Here is an 18,094-nt window from a genome sequence, read left to right on the forward strand (position 1 = left end):
TGACTAATAACTTAATATTTGTAATTAATTTATTGGTTACTATTTTGAATATAGCTTTTCCTTCAAATTAAATACTAAAAGTAAACTGGTACGACTATTTTACTGAATATATTGCAATACAATTTATCTATCTCAAGTCTATCTAGCTTATATTAGACATATATATCCTTTAAAATAGCCTACCAAATAATTATGATAATTATTATTCGTTTTCTATGAATACAACACAAAGAAAATGAAAATGTATAGACGACGAGGAAAAGAAGGACACGATATAGAATCCAACTCACTATAAAGGATCATAGTCTTTATTATAGAGGTTTCGGATCCTCTTATGTCTCTCTCCCGTCATAAGGTGTGTGTTGTGGTGGTGGGGGAGATAATGTATAGACGACGAGGAAGAGAAGGACACAATATAGGATCCAACTCACTATAGAGGATCAAAGTCTTTATCATAGAGGCCTTAGATCCTCTTATGTCTCCCTCCCGTCATAAGGTGTGTGTTGTGGTGGTGGGGAGATAGTGAGTAATATTAACTAATTTAGGAATGATGAAAAGCTTCCGTAACGTCATTTAATAATACTGTGGTGAAGAGGTAGAAGGTGTATGGATGACCTAGAATCACCTAGTAGTTTAAAGGTAATGGTATGGGTTTAATAGTTTTTGTTTTAATAGTTAAATACAGATGGTTGATAAAAATGGTTAACAGTTAACTCAAGGCCGGATGAAACTACGATCTAATATTGGTATTATTGATGTAATTTATATCTGTCATGGGTTAATATTGGTGTGTTATTAATAGGGTGAAGGTAATGAGGTGAGTAATGAAGTGAAGTGAGGGACATGTGAGGGTTATGACTCATGGGGAGATGATGTGTGTTGTCACTTCCTGTTTTACATCGTCATCTATAATTGGGTTTTATTCTCTTGGTATGTAGAGAAACACTCGATTAGTTTGTTATTTTTGTATTGTTGTGTGTTGTGTGTGGTGAGTAATGAGTGACAAGGAGTGTGTTGAAGTGTGAGAGTGACAGACACACACATGTAGCCACCACACTATGTATGTCAAGTGTTAGGTTATTAGTGGTGTCTTTATATCCTAGTTTTTTATATAGATTTATGTAATTAAAGAGTTTAAGTATCATGGTGTGAATATATTAATAGTGAGGAGGTTTTGGTGGACACTTCTTAAGCACATGGAGTGTTAATGCTGTTACCCGGAATATAATGGTGAATGATGAGAACAAATGGTAAATTTGCAGTAGCTCACTGTTACAAAGTCAAAAGTTATGGTTTTTCTAGTGTTTTTTGTGTGTGTTTTGATTGGTTTTGACCTTGATTTCCGTCGAAAATTGCCTGTTTTTTTTTTTTAGTTATCGGGGGTTTTGTGTGGGGCGTTTTCCAACAAAAATCATGGCCAAGCAAATGCATAATACACAAAAAAAAAACACTAGAAAAACATAAACCGAACCTTTTTTGGGACGACCTAACCTAACCTAACCTAACCCTCACCATATGTTGGAATCACGTTTCTTACCTTAGTGGCCTGGTTCTGGTTTGTCGTTGGATTTACTACAATGCCAGCTATGTTGGTCTTGACAATATTTACACTCATTCTTACACTTAGGACACGTTACTGAGGTTGGAAGAACACCATGAGATCTAAAATATGCTATAGTTTGTTCGTTTTTTCCACAAAACGCGTATTCAACTCCATATGATTGAGAGGGAGGTCGGGTAGGCGATAATGGCGGAAGATTAATGGAAAAAAATAGAGAAATATCTGTCGTGCGCTATCTCCGTTATTATACGTTTGCGACGGTAATGTAATAGATGAAAATTATCTTAAAATTAGACGTCTTTTTTCGAATGCTGATAATAGATTTTGGGGTACAAAAGTTGTCTGAACTACTGAAAAATTATTGTTAATGAGTTATGGTCCAGAGAACACTAACAGAACAGAACATGAACAATGTCTGTTATAATTCTTCAAGATTTATGTCCTAAATTATAGCTTTGTAAGTAAATTCAAAGCCTTTATTTTCTTAATCTTTCATTTGATTTGTATTCAATGTTATAAAATCATTTAGTGAATAAACTAACTAAAACAAATTATTTTGCACTTAAACTAACCTAACCTATTCCTATACATTTCCAACTAATACAGTGTAAATAGGGATCAAAAGACTTAAAATAATGAGATCTAAATGTTTCAGTAGTTTTAAACTTTGGGGCGCGCCAAGTCCGAAAGTACATTACCCTAGTTAGAAGTGGAAAGACCAGGGATAGGTTCAGGGTCAACCTCTGATGCTTGTTCTTTCTAAACTTACACTGCTAGCACTCAACAGACGTAGGGAGAACACCGGGATTGCGTAGGAATTGGATAGCTTGATCGTCTTTCTCGTAAAACTCCGCAATAAATTTAAAATAATCGTAGGAGCCCGATTCACACCCAACCTCTGCCACGGCCATTGTCACACTGGTAATTGAAATTGAAATCCTTCAAATCCATACCTTAGCTCCTCCCTTTGAAAAAATTCAAATTTGATTGATCGAAAAAAATTTGCGTGTTGAGATCGATACATCATTGGTCGCGACTGGAAGACGTCACGAATGCGTGATGTAAATACGCTCATAATTAGCTCGCTTTCACGACAATAACATCTCCTCACATAGATGAAGACTGAAAAGCACGTAAAATCAATTAAATTCAATTGTGTCGCTATTATCCATTTCTGCCAGATATATATGGGGATCAAAATGCTCAGAATAGGGAGATGTAAATGTTTCAGTAGTTTATAACCTTGGGGCACGCTGTGTCCTGAAGTAATATCATACCAGAAAACTTGTAACTAACCTCTCAGGTACCCAGAAAGGGTTGGAGGAAATGCAATTTTTCGACTTTTGTTTTTCCTTAAGTAAAACTGTTGACATGATTCCCATTGCATGATCCTAGCGCTTAGCAACTGAACGCTTCCCAGCGAACTTTCCAAGTTATGTTACGATAAATAAATAAATATTTTTTCATCTCTACATCATCATTTGAGTTCACATTGGTTCAACATGTAGGCTACATCAGGTGATTTAATATTTTTAGTGTTTTAGTATTTATAGATGAGGTTAGGTTATTTTTCATTACATTAGGTTAGGGTTGGTTAGGTTTGGTTGGATTAGGTTAGGTTAGACTAAAGATGTCTTTGTAAACCACACGCTATAGTAGTACCGTTGATTCAACCAAGGACTCCTCGGGATGCATGATCATATTGTACTTAGAGGCAGATCAGTGACAAAACCTTCATTATAGCAGAATTCCCAGCATTCTGGACCATTCAGTGCAATAATTACTCAAGTAAAGTAATGTATTACAGAAAGGTCTTGCTTGACTAGTGATGTGTGTTCCTCAAAGTGTTTATCCGCTATATTCTCTCTAAACAAAACTCATTTTCCCTCTACATTCTGTCATAACAACTGAGATGTGTTCCAGCCCAATGAATTTTGCCCCCCAAAGCTTAACCTAACAACAATATGAAAATAATACTGATATGCAGGGCTGTAGGAATTTCCGACTCTTGTTTATCGAACACGCTGATTGGTTCAAATCCGGTACTTCGTCTCTTAATCAGTAAATTAATGACGTAGTCGGTAAGCCGTGACGTCACTGCTCCGACTGTCGGTAAATTACCGACTTTAGGAAATACACTTGTTCATGGCTATAACACCATATAGAATACACAGAAATAAATTGTAGATGTATTTAATTACCTTACCTACATTTTAGCGATATTTTAGCAGAATTATATCCTGCTGAGTCACACACGAAGCGATATCGATACCATGTTACAATGTGTAAAATAAGGTCATGTATATATTTCTGGTGCTTAGTAATGCTTCTAGATGTTTATATATTTGTATTTTTTTATGTATTGTCAAAATGAAATTGTTGAAATGTTTTGGTTATTTTTGTGTTCAGTATTATCGAAAAGTAATACAAATTACAATTGATAAAATACAAATCTAATGTGATCTCATATAACACTGTGAATGGTGTATAATGCAGTGTTTATTATTCAGAAATTTATAAAACTAAAGACAGGAACAATGAAATTCACTGAGTATGAGGACAACTCTAATATAATTACTGTATCTGGGGTCTTCGTTACCCCTCACCACACATTATATTATAGGAAATAGTAATATTACGTCATGTTCTCGCAACCAATCACAACGCGAGCAGTTGAACCAATCAGCGTGTTCGGTTAACAAGAGTCGGAAATCCCGCCAGCCCTGCTGATATGGTTGTGGGAACTCTCCAGTCACCAGAGGCAAAAGTTTATGCTGCCTGTGTTGTCTTCACATTATTATTATCATCATTTGTCAACACCACTGCTTCCCACCTAAGATATTTTGCTTCAGTAATCTTCAATACAGTGCTGTACTTTAAGTCTTGGTAATGTTTGGTTTCATCTCCTGTTCCTCGCACTGTAAATAAAACAATGAGTAAAGGACAACAGAATTAATAAACCAAAAACTATCTATCATTTTTAAGTTATATATCCTGATTAAACCACTTACAGTTGACAAATACTAGATATAAGAAATATTGAATACACCTGTAATATAAAATAAATAGTCAAGCTGCCACAAGACCAGGCCAAAAGCCTCTGAATTCAAAGCAAGATTATAACATTTGTTCTCTTGTTGTAGTGTGTTGCTTAATTATTTAAAGTACTGCACTGTATTCACTTACAGTACAGTACTGCACTGTATACACTTACAGTACAGTACTCTCCCTTCACAAGTGTTCTCTTCTTTCAGATGGTCCTAAGTGCGTGACCACATGACGATGTACCACATGGCAATGCCTCCCCACATGGGGGGTCCCCATCCCCCCACTGTTCACTCCCCCCTGTTTTCTTCACCCATCCTCCCCCCTCCAATGGCCCATAATTATACTATGCATGCTTTCCCCCAAACTCACATACCCCACCCTCCCCACTCAACTCACCAACCTCACTCCACTCACCAGTCCCACTCAACTTCTGCAGCAGCTGCTGCCGCCGCCGCTGCAAATGTGTCTTTGCCGATAGGTTCTGGAAATTCTGCCATGCTGACCCACCCATCACCTATGTTGTCACAGCCGTCACCAGTGTATCCTCCACAAACCTCCATTTATGTCAACCCTTACCTTGGCCCTCAGCTGCCACACACTCATGCCCACTCCCACCCTCCACACCAACACCCATCCAGTATAGTCTACGGGATGCCCTCGGGCATGCCCGGAGGTCCGCCCCCCGGGATGTTGCCGCCTCAGCAGTCTGGTGGACAGACTGCCGCTGCAGCAATGATCTCGGGTCCAGTGATGTCCATGGATGAAGAGCTGATGGAGGAGATGAACACACTACACCTGGGCTATATTGAAACAGAAGATTCCCCTCACAAACTTGAGCAACGAGAAAAGTTGGAACGTGAGTAATTGATTTACGGTTCTTAACGCTGAAGTAAGATGACTGTAATATTATGTGATGTACTTAAATGCTGTGTGTTTACCCCTTCATTCAAGGTAATTTGTAATTTGAAATGTTTTTCCTTATGCTGCAGGGGTAATAATGGAATACCTGGCCATCACCCCTCATTCCCACAAATTCATGTTCCACCAAATATCTGATGTTCTGGAGACCAGCATAAACACCATCAATGAATTTAGTGCTTATAGTGCAGCATGTGCATTTGATTCCTTGGCCCAGTATGCAGCTAACCTCATCGCACAACCTTGGAGAAAAGAATTCAGAGAAGTGAAGGTTAGTTTAATGAAAATATTTCATTGAAGTGAGATAACTTACAAAGGCTAAAAGATATTAGTAACATCTTGTAATGAAAGTAACTGAAATGAAGAGATGACAAGAACAACATAAATGTGCATAAAAAGTACTGTACTGTACACACAACTTGTAAATATAATACAAATTAATGCTAAACCTTTTTAGTCTCAGGTAAATGGTCCCTGTTGCCTTTATTGTAAGAAATACATTGCTCTTAGAACACAGTCCAGTACCTGTACAGTATATATACCATAATGTTAAAATCTTTGTTATGGTTCTGTCTGCAGCTATACAGTGGCTTTTGGATACATCAAGTGGCTCGCCATTTGGGTGGTGCCGAGTCTGTCCTCTCGTTGATGGGTTATGTTCCTCGGTCCAGCCCTCCTGCCGGCTCATCTGACTGTGGAGACCTGGCTTGTCTGCTGCTGGAAGGGGTGCTTGACCCAGACCTCATCTCACGGCTCGCTCTTGACTGCTTGATTGCTTACTGCGAGTGTCAGGTTAGAAGATAAAACTTACCCATAATATTGCCTGATTTAGTATGGATATATTTCTATATTGTACAATACAACTGTCAGGACTGAGATCTTGCGACATACTTATAAGTTTTCTACTTTTCTCCATAAGATCAGTTGCCATATGTCACCAATACAGTCAACCATTGTCTATTTTAGAATGAATATTATATATGGGTATACTGTACTCAGCAATATACTGAGTACTTTTTCTCAAATAATAGCAGAGATTACCAGTAGTATCAACAATTGATTTTGGTACAGTATAGTCAATCCACACAACTAACTAACTAACGTGCATAACAACATTGTCTACACACCTTCAGTTAACACATACAGGTACTATGTTCAAATCACTCACTTGGTAAACCCTGCAGCTGGTACACCATTATCCAGAGACTTGATCACTGTTTCTCCTGTTATCACCTCAGGCTTCTTCAGGGCTTCTTTACTTGTAGAAAATCTTAAAGCATGTTTAGGGGAGGAGGGAGGAGACATTATCAGTGGCCAAAAGGAAATCCCAAGCTGGTTGAATAGAACAGATGTGTTTACGTACAAAATGCTGTAGGTGCATTCTGGCCTGCAAGATGTTTTAGCATAACGTATATTTGATGAGCTCCGGGCCATAATCTGATGAGTGCCAAAATAGAAAATGGAGGAAAATGCTCAGGTAGGAATGTGTGACATACAATAATCTTTTCAGAGGACTCTCACCCACATGTACAGGTTCTCAATTAGCTCTCTGACTTACCCAGCGGACAGAGAGGTTGAGGAATACAATGCAATACATAACACGCCTCAGCGATGTATGCTCTTAGCAGGGTATGGCCCAGAGCTCCTCATATACAGTACACCTGTTTTATGAGTAAGCCTTAATCTGGCATAAATGTATTTGAGAAATGTAAAAAGTAAATTGTGCAAGTGTGTATCCAGGCGAGTGTTGTGAAGCCAGCATAACAAAGGGGCCTGTATGCATATAACAACAGGATATTCTTTCATTCATTTTCATCTGAATGTTCCTGGTATGTTTTTCTTTCTTTCTTTCTTTCTTAAAATTGATACATCTTCTTTCCTCAGGTACTAAAGAAAATCAGTGAAGGAGTCCGTGAGTTTGGCCTGACATGGCGACAGATTTTACAGTTTCGACAGTTGCACGTTGGGGGTATTGATGTAACAGTTCGTCATCTGCTGTTCACCCTCAGACAGAATCTACAGCCACAGATGCAACAAGAATCAAGTCGTAGACAGGTGTGTTCTTGATCTGCTTTCTGTTATGACAAAAAGTATTCCACTCAACAACTTAACACTTTGTGAGGGAATACAGTTAAGATTTTATTATTTTTTGGGGTTGGGAAGACAGTCACACACATTTATGCACACACACACACACACACACACACTCACACACACACACACACACACACACACACACACACACACACTACTCACACACACACACACACTACTCACACACACACACACACACACACACACACACACACACACACACACACACACTCACACACTACTCACACACACACACACACACACACACACACTACACACACACACACACACACACACACACACTCCTCCACCTACACACACACACACACACACACACACACACTACACACACACACACACACACACACACACACACACACACACACACACACACACACACACACACACACACACACACACTGCATATACAGGTTTTATTGACAAATATTTATGATAATAATGAGCTTATTGTCAGTTTTGTTGTTTTCTAAGGATCACCCTTCTAGTATTGTGAATACAGGTCCTCCTCAACCTACGACATACGCGACTTACGACCACCCGGACATACGACCGCCTCGGTCGTACCAAAAATTTTTCAAATTACGTATTTTCGAGTCCCGACGTTAGTGATTGTGCTTTGTACTGACAAAATTTTCATTTGTAATTCCCTTTAAAATTCCTGGCAAGCTTAAAAGTTAGATTTCTGTGGTGCTGAGAAGAAAAAGAGACACCCATTTTAGATTTTCTATGTATTATTTTCGCATTTTTGACTTACGACCTGGATTTAGGTCCCTAACCCCATCGTAAGTCGGGGACTGCCTGTATATTGCTGGTAACAAGAAGTACTGTACCACATTGGTTACAGGCGATTGGTTACTGCAGTTACAAAATACTGTACCGATAGATTTAGAGATGGATGAATGTGTCACACTTGTTTTAGGTAAATTGAATGAATTGCTCTTTTGTAGACACCATCATCAGCAGGACCTCCGCTGCCTGTCCGTCAGTCATCCACAGGAGCCACATCCACTTCTCCTGCCACCATACCCTCTGCACTCCAGCCAACATCTACCCTTCATTCAGTCCAAGAGAAGTCTGTTGGAGATCAGCGGAATGCCCTCGACCAGCAACAACAACAACAACAACAGCGCACAAACGGAATTGGGATGAGCGGTGGCGCCAGTAACGTGGGAGAGCAGCGAGGAGGCTACCATCATCACCATCATCACATGCACCATCTTCACCATCACCCCAGTAACCAAACTCCTCAACACTCCACCTCTACAGTGGGTTCACCTCACACTTCTGTGGCAGCATCTCAGTCTCCTGGCCCACAGCCTGCACCACCACTCTCATACTCACGTAGTGCTGACACACCCGATACAGGTTGGCTTATTTCTCCTCTACTTTTTAGATGTGGCAGCTGTTTTATTGGTGTTTTACTTTATACCAAAAAGTTCCTTATATGCTAGGGTCTGTGTTAATGGTCTTGAATAGTTTTCACAGGGTTAGCAAATATCATTGGTTAAGAAAAAACATTGTTTAAAATTTTTTTTATGTTTTCATGCTACTTTTCTCACAGTATTGGAATTTAAGGGTTTAACTAATTAAGTACTTCCAGAATAACACAAGGCACCACACTCGCACCTCAGAGACCCATAGTTGCCGAGTGATTAGTGGTCAGGTGTGGCCCGCGGGATGACAGTAAAATTTATCAGCCCGTGAAATTATGAAAGAAATAGATATAATCATGTTTATTTAGTAAAATGAATTTTACATACTTAAGATCAGACAAACCCAAGTGAGGTATTCCTGGTAAGGCAATGTGTGAAGCTGTAAACTTCAATCCTGCAAATATGTGATATAGCACTTGTGTTGGCCCTGAAGAGGGTAACTACAGTAAGAATTGGCCCTCGAAAAGTATTGAGTTTGACACCACTGATTTAGACCCACTAAATATATAGATAATGCTATGGTAAGTATCAGAAAAACACATAGGCATGGCTAGGTGCATTACAAAGTTATGAAAAGGGTATGCTCAATACTGTAGTTCACAAAACATGAAGCTATGCTTTCTTTATTTGAGTCCCCCGTCTGAGGAGTCTGTCTGCTCATTGCTTCAGGACGCCTGAGTCTTCCGTTTTCTGTCAATCTTAAAGTGCACCCGAGACTTCGTTATTCCTTAGTAATGACAGAATTTGAAATTGCAACTGGGGTTGCAATTGTTGAGGCAACTTAGATATGTCTGATTACAGCCAATGTGTTATTGTCAATTTGTAGGTAAAAGATTTTATCCTCAATAGATGTAGGTGAAGCAAATGGGTTAAAACACCTGGAGGCAACTGCGGGATAACAAAATTCTCGGCTTGAAAAATGCGCTATAACAGCAGGTGTGCAGATTTTGATGGAGGCGTTATAACAAAAATCGCGATAACCAAGTGGGCTATTACCAAGGGATGACTGTACTGAGGGGTATGTCATCACTTAGGCTGTACTTGCAAGTGCTGGTCAATGCAGATCAGTATGGTGTTCCAAGAAACAACAATACTGTACTGCATAAATTGTCCCAGCACAAAACTAGGACAGGATTGTGAGTCGGTGTTCACCAGTGCGAACAGAGGGCTGGTCTTCACAGCATCACTAGAGAGGGCGATCTCCCTCATGGCGGGACGGGCATCCCCGCCACCAGCCGAAGACCGTCCACTCGGCAAAACCAGGACTTGTTTGTAAACACTTCTACATCTGGCGAGGTCACAGGTCGAAAGATTTAATGGCATCACAGGCCAGCACTGTAGCTGAAGCCAGCGGCGATAACAGACACATTAAATTTCAAGTCTGAGAGAAAAGGTGTAAGGCTTACCATTATGGCCATAATCTTGATCTCACTGATTTTGTTTAAAGTCTCAACATATGTACGTACGTAGGGCGGTCCTTATTTTGGGGCAAAAAACAAAATTTGCCATTTTTTTGTCACAGACCCTGGCAAAAGTTTTCATTTGGGGTAGAAACATTGCCTGTAAAATATTTTTTAAATATCTTAATAATTAGAGGTTGCTCAAGTCAAATGAAATTTAACAATATTATGCCTACGGTATGCTTAATGTTCATAACACATCATTTCCTAGCCCCCAAGCCTGGGTATTAGCTGCTCAAGGCAGGGGTCGCATGAGGACCAGTCTCACTCTTTGTCACCCAGTAAGGTCTACTTGATGGCATTAGGGAATGATTTCCTGTGGTCAGGAACTGCCTGCAGTACAGTACCACCCTAACGTACAGTACTCCTGAAAAGGCTCATTAAGGATCTGTTGTCCAAGATTTGATATCTGTATGATTACTTGTCCAAATGACAACTCAAAATTTTTTATTGCTTTTCTAACACTAATTACTCACCACCTATGGTTTTCCATTTTTCACCTTATTTGATCCACAAAGTCCACTCCACTGTAATACCATAGTAGTTAAGAGATGCCTAAATTACTTTGTCTTTACACCATAAAGTTGTGTCTTCAGTGTTGTATCCACACTGGTCTGAGTGAGCCTCCAGCCGTAGGGCCTCACTCTCACTTGTTTTGCTTCATTATCATACAAACCACAGTATTTCTTTGTTTTAACCACTACCCACCACCAGTACTTCTTACCAGTACAATATTTACCGTTGCCACTAGTGGATAGTATGTACAGTAAAAAGATAATTAACAGAAATGGTTGTAAATTAGGTTGAGGGAAGGGAAAGAGATAGAGGAATACAGAAGCACATGTTGATGATATTGTGGTTGATTGACCACCAGAGGACTCATAGGCAGTGTGAGTAATAGACACATAAATAGTTCCTTTACTCTACTGTGGATTTTCCTTTTCAGCCAAAAGTGTAAGCAGCTTGGGGGTTGGGATGTCCGCTGGCCAGGTTCCTACTGCCAAACTAATAGACTTAGACTCCTCCCATGAAGCTCTGCCATCCCTGAGAACTTCGCAGCTATTACCTAAGGTTTAAATGTTTGTTTTGTATTGGTGGTAATACAGTAACTGACCTCTCTGATGGATACGAGGAGTTTTCTTCCTCAATTAACCCAGAAAGTGAATTAATCAGGGTCATCATCACTATGTCTGGCCACTTATCAAAATCCTCATTCAAGGTCATTTCATTTCATTTCAGGTGTTGCCACATAAACGAAGTTCTAAGCCTCCCGGAGCCAGCAGTCGTGTTCTACCTCCTTTGGAAAATTCTGAGTCCTGCCCGCCTCCCCCTCCCCCCCCAGAAGTGTTCCAGGCAGGCACCTTAGATGAGCATTTGGAAGCTACTCTTTCTATTGTGAAAGATCCCAACCGGAACTCGGCTAATTTCGGCACACCCAACGATCAGGGTGCCAGCTCGTGGGAAACGTGGGACTTTGTGTATCGGGGTTTGGAAAAGAGGGGATACAATAAAGACATTGGTGATCGTGGGGACATTCTTCACCAGATAACACGACAAAACCTTTACTCAGATGCTCTAATTCAAGGTAAGAACAACAACTTAAACAACAAGAAAGATGTGACAAAGAGTAAGCCATTATCCATCAACCAAGCTCTGCAGGCTTTAGCTCTTAATGAAACCCGAGAAAGAGTAGAGAGACCTTCCAGTTCCAGTAAAAGTTCTCATTCGATATCTCACGGTGCTGGTCTCGATGTCTTCCCAAACCTTACCAAAAGGAATAGCCTTTATGACAATATATCTGCAGGCTTCGAGACAGCTCCCCAGGACAGTGACGACTACGAGGACAGAAAACCCACGTTGAAGAAGACCAGCAATCTATTAAGAACCGACAATAGACTGGACGTCGGTAACAAAAACAACGTGAGCAGTTCGTCGTCTCCGAGGAGCATGAGTATGAGCAGTAAGGGCTCGCACTCCAGACAAGAGCTGCCCTCAGAGACCTCGCACTCTACAACCACAGCCCCTACCCTTCAACCAACTAGCGTCACTACCACCACTTCTCAACCTAGAGAAATACTACCTCCTAAAGACAACTTATTCCACACACCATGGTCTTGCACCACCTGTACCTTCCTAAATGACAAGAATCGCACTGCCTGTGACATGTGTGGAAAGTCGCGCATGCCAGGCCCGGAAGCAAGGCCTCTCATCTCGGGGGGCCGACAGTGCCCTCAGTGTACACTAATAAATGAGAGAGAGGCTCAGGATTGTTCAGCCTGTGGTGTACATCTTGAGGGTTCTTCCACATATATATAAAAAAATTATGGGAAAGAAAATTAACAATGATAGCCAAAGCAATCATATAGTTTCCAGAAATATCTGGGTTTGCCAAATGAACATTTAAGTGTTTACACAGGTTTTTTTATCTTGGTAAGTTACCCACATGAGTGTTGTGTTGTATTACATTTGCTGTTTAATACTAATTATTTTTGAAAACTTAAATTGTGTCTCGTGGTTTCTGAAATAAGAGTTTTTCCGTCGTCGTCGGCATCATTAAGTCGTCTTATCCCAGGTCAGTTGGCATCTGTTGGACTCTAGCAGTGAATGCTTTTGAAAATGCATCAAGGTAAACCACAATGGGCTCGAGTCTTTCATCACATACTGTGTATCTCTTCTGTTGAGTTATTTTTATCGTTAGAATAGTACATGCAATGGCGTGAAGCCAGATGCAACACCACTTCCATTCTTTTACTAAATATTTCAGAATCTTGATTATTTAGGACTCCGGCTTCTACCTTAACTCTACTAGTTGTTTCCTCGTGTGTGAAACTGTGAGGCCGCTTAAATCTTAATAGTTTGTCCTTGATAATGAAGAGTACAAAACTGCGAGAGAATGGAAGCAAATGTTAATTCATAAAAGTAAAGTGGTGACTACATTAACTCCTCTGAGAACGCGAGTCGTCACATTCAACTCGCATTTTCTGTGATGCGAGTTGAGCCGAGTCTAACGCGTAAGAGCTCAATTCTCAGTTATTATGTAAGTGGCAGCACGGGTATAAAACGAGTGCAAATCCTTGTGTTACCTTATTGTAAATTCATCATCTAGATTGACAACCACATATATTTTGGTTCATAAAGAAACTGCTGATTATAACTAGATATATGTCTAATTCTCAGTTCAATAAGTGCCACTCTCCAAAAAGCCAATTTGCTTGTATGAATATCTATTTTTAATATACAAGATATCACATCAAAATATTGACTATATTTTCACAAAATTGTTAGTAATTTGTAGTAAATAGCAACCAATACGAAGATGGCACGGCTTAGAGCCTCTGTTTAAAGATAGTGTCTTCAGCAATACCATTAGTAAGTAAAGTGACAATCTCTCTTCACTAATGTAAAGTATAAACTGTCTTTGTATTTTATGGAGAACCTCGGTCTAGAATCTGGCTTCTTTTATTATTTCTCATTTCTTAAAAAAAAAAAATTGTCATTCAAGGAATTTTGTATTGAGAAGGACAACAGTAGCCATCACACAGTCCTTAAAGTGCATTAACAATGTTTATGAAGTTTTATATATGCAATTGACCTCTGTTCATTCACTTTTTAGAGCCAAGAATTTGTATAGGCTAGGTAGCAACATTAACGCGTAGTTGGTATACCTTCTGACCGTCCTGCTACGTTACGCCCTCGAGTGTAGAATGTTTGGAGTGTCTCTGACCCTCTTGATATATATACCTAACTGATTTCTTATTGAGGTTTTGTTTTATGTAAAATAACTTTGTTCCTTTAAATATACAATGTACAGTACTGTGCTATTAGTACTGGAGGAATTAGAATGTTTAGTTGGTAACTTTTTGTTAAGCCAAAAAGGACATAAATTGTTTCTTTATGAACACTCTCCATTTCTTTCTTTCTCTCTCACATTGAGACAGTCTAATTGTAAAAACTTTGGTCTAACTGCATTATGTTACACTCTAACATAATGCAGTAATGTTTGGAGCTGTGTTTAGGCTGTAGGCTGTGTATTTTTTTGGAGTACTTACTGTACAAAATGTGAATCTTTTTTTTTTCTTTAATTTTTCTGTTTTTCTTTCATTTTATGTTGGTCTTTCTTCAATTCATACCTAACGTAAAGTGAATCATTAATTTTGAACTAGAAACTTAAGATACGTTTTCTGTTTGGTGTGATTTACCAAGACACATTACAGTACTCAAGATGTGCTTTATATATTTATTTATATATACAGTGAAACCTCTATATAATGGACTATATGGAGATAAAAGTACGTTATATCGAGGGACCATTAGATGTGAAACCCCCATCTAACAAACTATATACAGATGGAAGTCAGTTATATCGATGGTCTGTTGGTTGTATAACCCCCCATCTAACAGTTGATATGGAAATAGAAGTGTGTTATATAAAGGCTTCACTGTACAGTATATATATATTGAGGTTGTTGGGTCCTAATTTCTTTTAAAAAAATTCTCTTGAAGAAAAATCTTTTAGTATGAGTGGAGTGTTCATAATGTTATTAACTGATTAATAGTTGAAGCTGGGGATTCAACCGGCTACCTTGTTTTTATTAACTTGTTCTAGCCGTTATAACGCAGTATTGTGAGGGCATGTGGGCTGACTGCTGCGTGGAGTTTGACATTAACGATCTCTTACCACAGTCGTGTTCTTGGCTAATTTCCTGTTTTGTGGGAAAGGTAAAAAAAAAATCTTTCTAGAGGAAACGTTGAATTCTCGTTCTAGTCTTTTCTTAGTTGTTTTTTCATTGCTTATCATTATTATATCACCATATATGACATTATCCCTCACTTGCACACTAGAATATAAAGGTGTTTAGAGACGCACATTATTTTTTAGTATCTTTTAAGGAATTCATTTTTATATTTTTTTATGCCGGAGTAAATTTTAGTAGGTGGGGAGATGACAAGAGGGGCACAGTACAGTACAGTATCAAGAGAAACCTGGAAAAACATCCTTAAATGTACGTCAATGAGTTTACCATTGTAATTATATGTTGACCATCAAAACACAATATGGTTCAGTTATATGGATAATGATTAGTAATTTCATGGCCATTAGTACAGTAAATGTTATTTCTATCTGTACAAACATTTGGGTATGTGAATCATCCCTTGGCATGAACTGGTCAAGATTTACAGTCCTGTGGGTGTTAGTCTTTCTGTGGTCTTAAGTTATTGGGATTACAAGAATATTAATGTGCTATGGACCAACGATAATATCCTCTACTGCATGTTGAGGATTTTTTTTTTTTTTTCTCAATCTTATGTACAGTATTTCTCTAGTGTATAGCATTGTATATGGTCAAGATTATAAATTTGTAGTGTACATATTGGAAGGGGGTAAAGTCTTAATTCGGTGAAAAAAAAAGCCTCATTATTATCAGGAACAGCAGTAAAGTACAGAATTGCACTTTGCTCTACTTCTTAGGCTGCAGCTTTGTTGAGATTTTTTCACCAATATATATATATATATTATATATATATATATATATATATATATATATATATATATATATATATATATATATATATATATATATATATATATATATATATATATATATATATATATATATATATATATATATATATTAGAATTCCTAACTTATGACAAATTGGTTCAATGGAGTTGTTTGTTGAATCCAGTTTACATTGAAATTCTCAACATGTGAACTTACAGATTGTTTCGTCACAAATGCCTTTTTCTTATATCGATAGTATTACATGAAGAGCCTTTCCCATTTTTGTGTACCAAGTGCTTATATCTTTAAACGTAACAAGTTCACCGAGTAAGATGAAAATATTTGCTTGAAAATCTTGCAGGTGAATAGATTTACACTGGACAGTGACAAAGAGTTAAGTGGTGATATATAAGTTGAGTGGGTGTACAGTATTGTGTTCACTTTAGGAGGTGAAGTAGGTGGTGTATTCTGTCATAGATTGATTTAAAGTTATGATGTGGTGGCAGAAATCTGATTTTCCTTTCACTTATTTAGAGATGGAGTTTGAGTAGATGAAACAGGCAGATTTGGCATTACTGTAATTTTATCAAAGCAATATTGTGAAGAACTGCATTTATTTACCAAAACTCTCAGAAATTCTCTAAATTGACAGCATCCTTAGCAATGTGTGTCAAAAGAATAGTGGGTGTTGGTTTGGCTAGTGTGGGACTGAGGGACTGTAAGTTGTTCAGTGATCATTTGCGATATTCAGTAAAGAAAAGGAAAATTAAGAGTTATGGTTATGTTTACACAGACGCACAACACTTACCCCCCAACACTGTAATTGGACACACACACACACACACACACACACACACACACTATTATAGAACTTGCATCCCAGACATGAAGAATATTTTTTGGGTACACATTGTTTACAGTTCTTTATATAATATTGAGAGAATTGAACAGTTTTATGTTGATAGTAATTGCTATTATAAATTTTTCTTCTAACTTGTATACGCAAACAAATGCAAGACTGTACAACTAACAGATATGTCACTCTGTTACCTAGTATGTGTTATATATTTGTCGTGTTGTATTTAATTTCTCCGTAGAACAAATTTCCATTGTTGCAATTTAATAAGCTTCTGTTACCCGCAAATGTATACAATGAAACTGCTTTTTTTATTAGTATTATTTTAAAATTTGGTCAACTGATAGGAATTTGCCTTTGGATTTGAATTGTGGAACCGAAATGCTGTAACATAGGAGCCATGTTTGGTTATGGCTATATTACTGGGCTGTATTCATATCTGTAGCCAGTACAGTAATTGCCTTGGTTCCTGCATGTTTCTACCTGTTTATGGGCTATGGTGTTAAGTGTTAGGAAACTGCCTCTTAAATATTGTCACCATTTACTGTTCAACTCTACAAGTTAACTGTTCCCACCTGCAATTAGAGGCATTGTTATTACCTTTCTGGAGATCAGTACGTGTTAATACCCACAAGTGGTGATGGCGTTTAGAAAGCAGTTTCATAAATTTAATCACCGACCCCAAGACTACCACATACCGTACTCTTTGATTACAACTTGAGTGATATATAATGTATATAACTTCATGCAAGGCCTAAGGCTGTGGGCCAGTATAACAGACACAGTTTTAGTTTGGAGTTTTAGTGTGTTTTTCTAATATTTTGTGAAAATATTTATTTATTTAGGAAAACTTGTCATGAAACTTTTGCTTTTTAATTCATTTTTCCCTAGGGTATTATAACATTAGTTGTATGTAAATAATTGGTAATGAGTCATCACGATTGTTATGTTACGTTACATTACAAGGAAAGTTCAGTTTATTTCCAGCCGAGTGGTGTTTGTTACGCAGCCAGTTCAGGTAACCAACACATTGTATTATAGTCTGATTCAGTATGTATTAATGATTGTTATATATACACACACACAACTATATATATATTATATATAAATTATAGTAATACTGTATCATTACCAAGTGCCCATAATAAAGAGAATATCATGACACAATGGCAGATGCCTTTTGTTCAATTTTCATTACT

General features: G+C 38.2%; 1 protein-coding gene across 1 annotated transcript; it reads left to right on the top strand.

The window, feature by feature from the left end:
- The first annotated feature begins 483 nt into the window (after positions 1-483).
- On the top strand, positions 484-18,057 carry LOC121873685 (protein tamozhennic-like). Its single transcript, XM_042377379.1, has 8 exons — positions 484-639; positions 4,816-5,465; positions 5,599-5,798; positions 6,107-6,319; positions 7,412-7,582; positions 8,590-9,007; positions 11,482-11,606; positions 11,775-18,057. Exons 2-8 carry the CDS (start codon positions 4,838-4,840, stop codon positions 12,849-12,851), a joined length of 2,832 nt encoding a protein of 943 aa, XP_042233313.1. The 5' UTR covers positions 484-639; positions 4,816-4,837; the 3' UTR covers positions 12,852-18,057.
- Positions 18,058-18,094: the final 37 nt, after the last annotated feature.

The sequence above is a fragment of the Homarus americanus genome, unplaced genomic scaffold, assembly GCF_018991925.1.
Source record: "Homarus americanus isolate GMGI-L3 unplaced genomic scaffold, GMGI_Hamer_2.0 scaffold43895, whole genome shotgun sequence".
Taxonomy (NCBI): Eukaryota; Metazoa; Arthropoda; class Malacostraca; order Decapoda; family Nephropidae; genus Homarus; species Homarus americanus.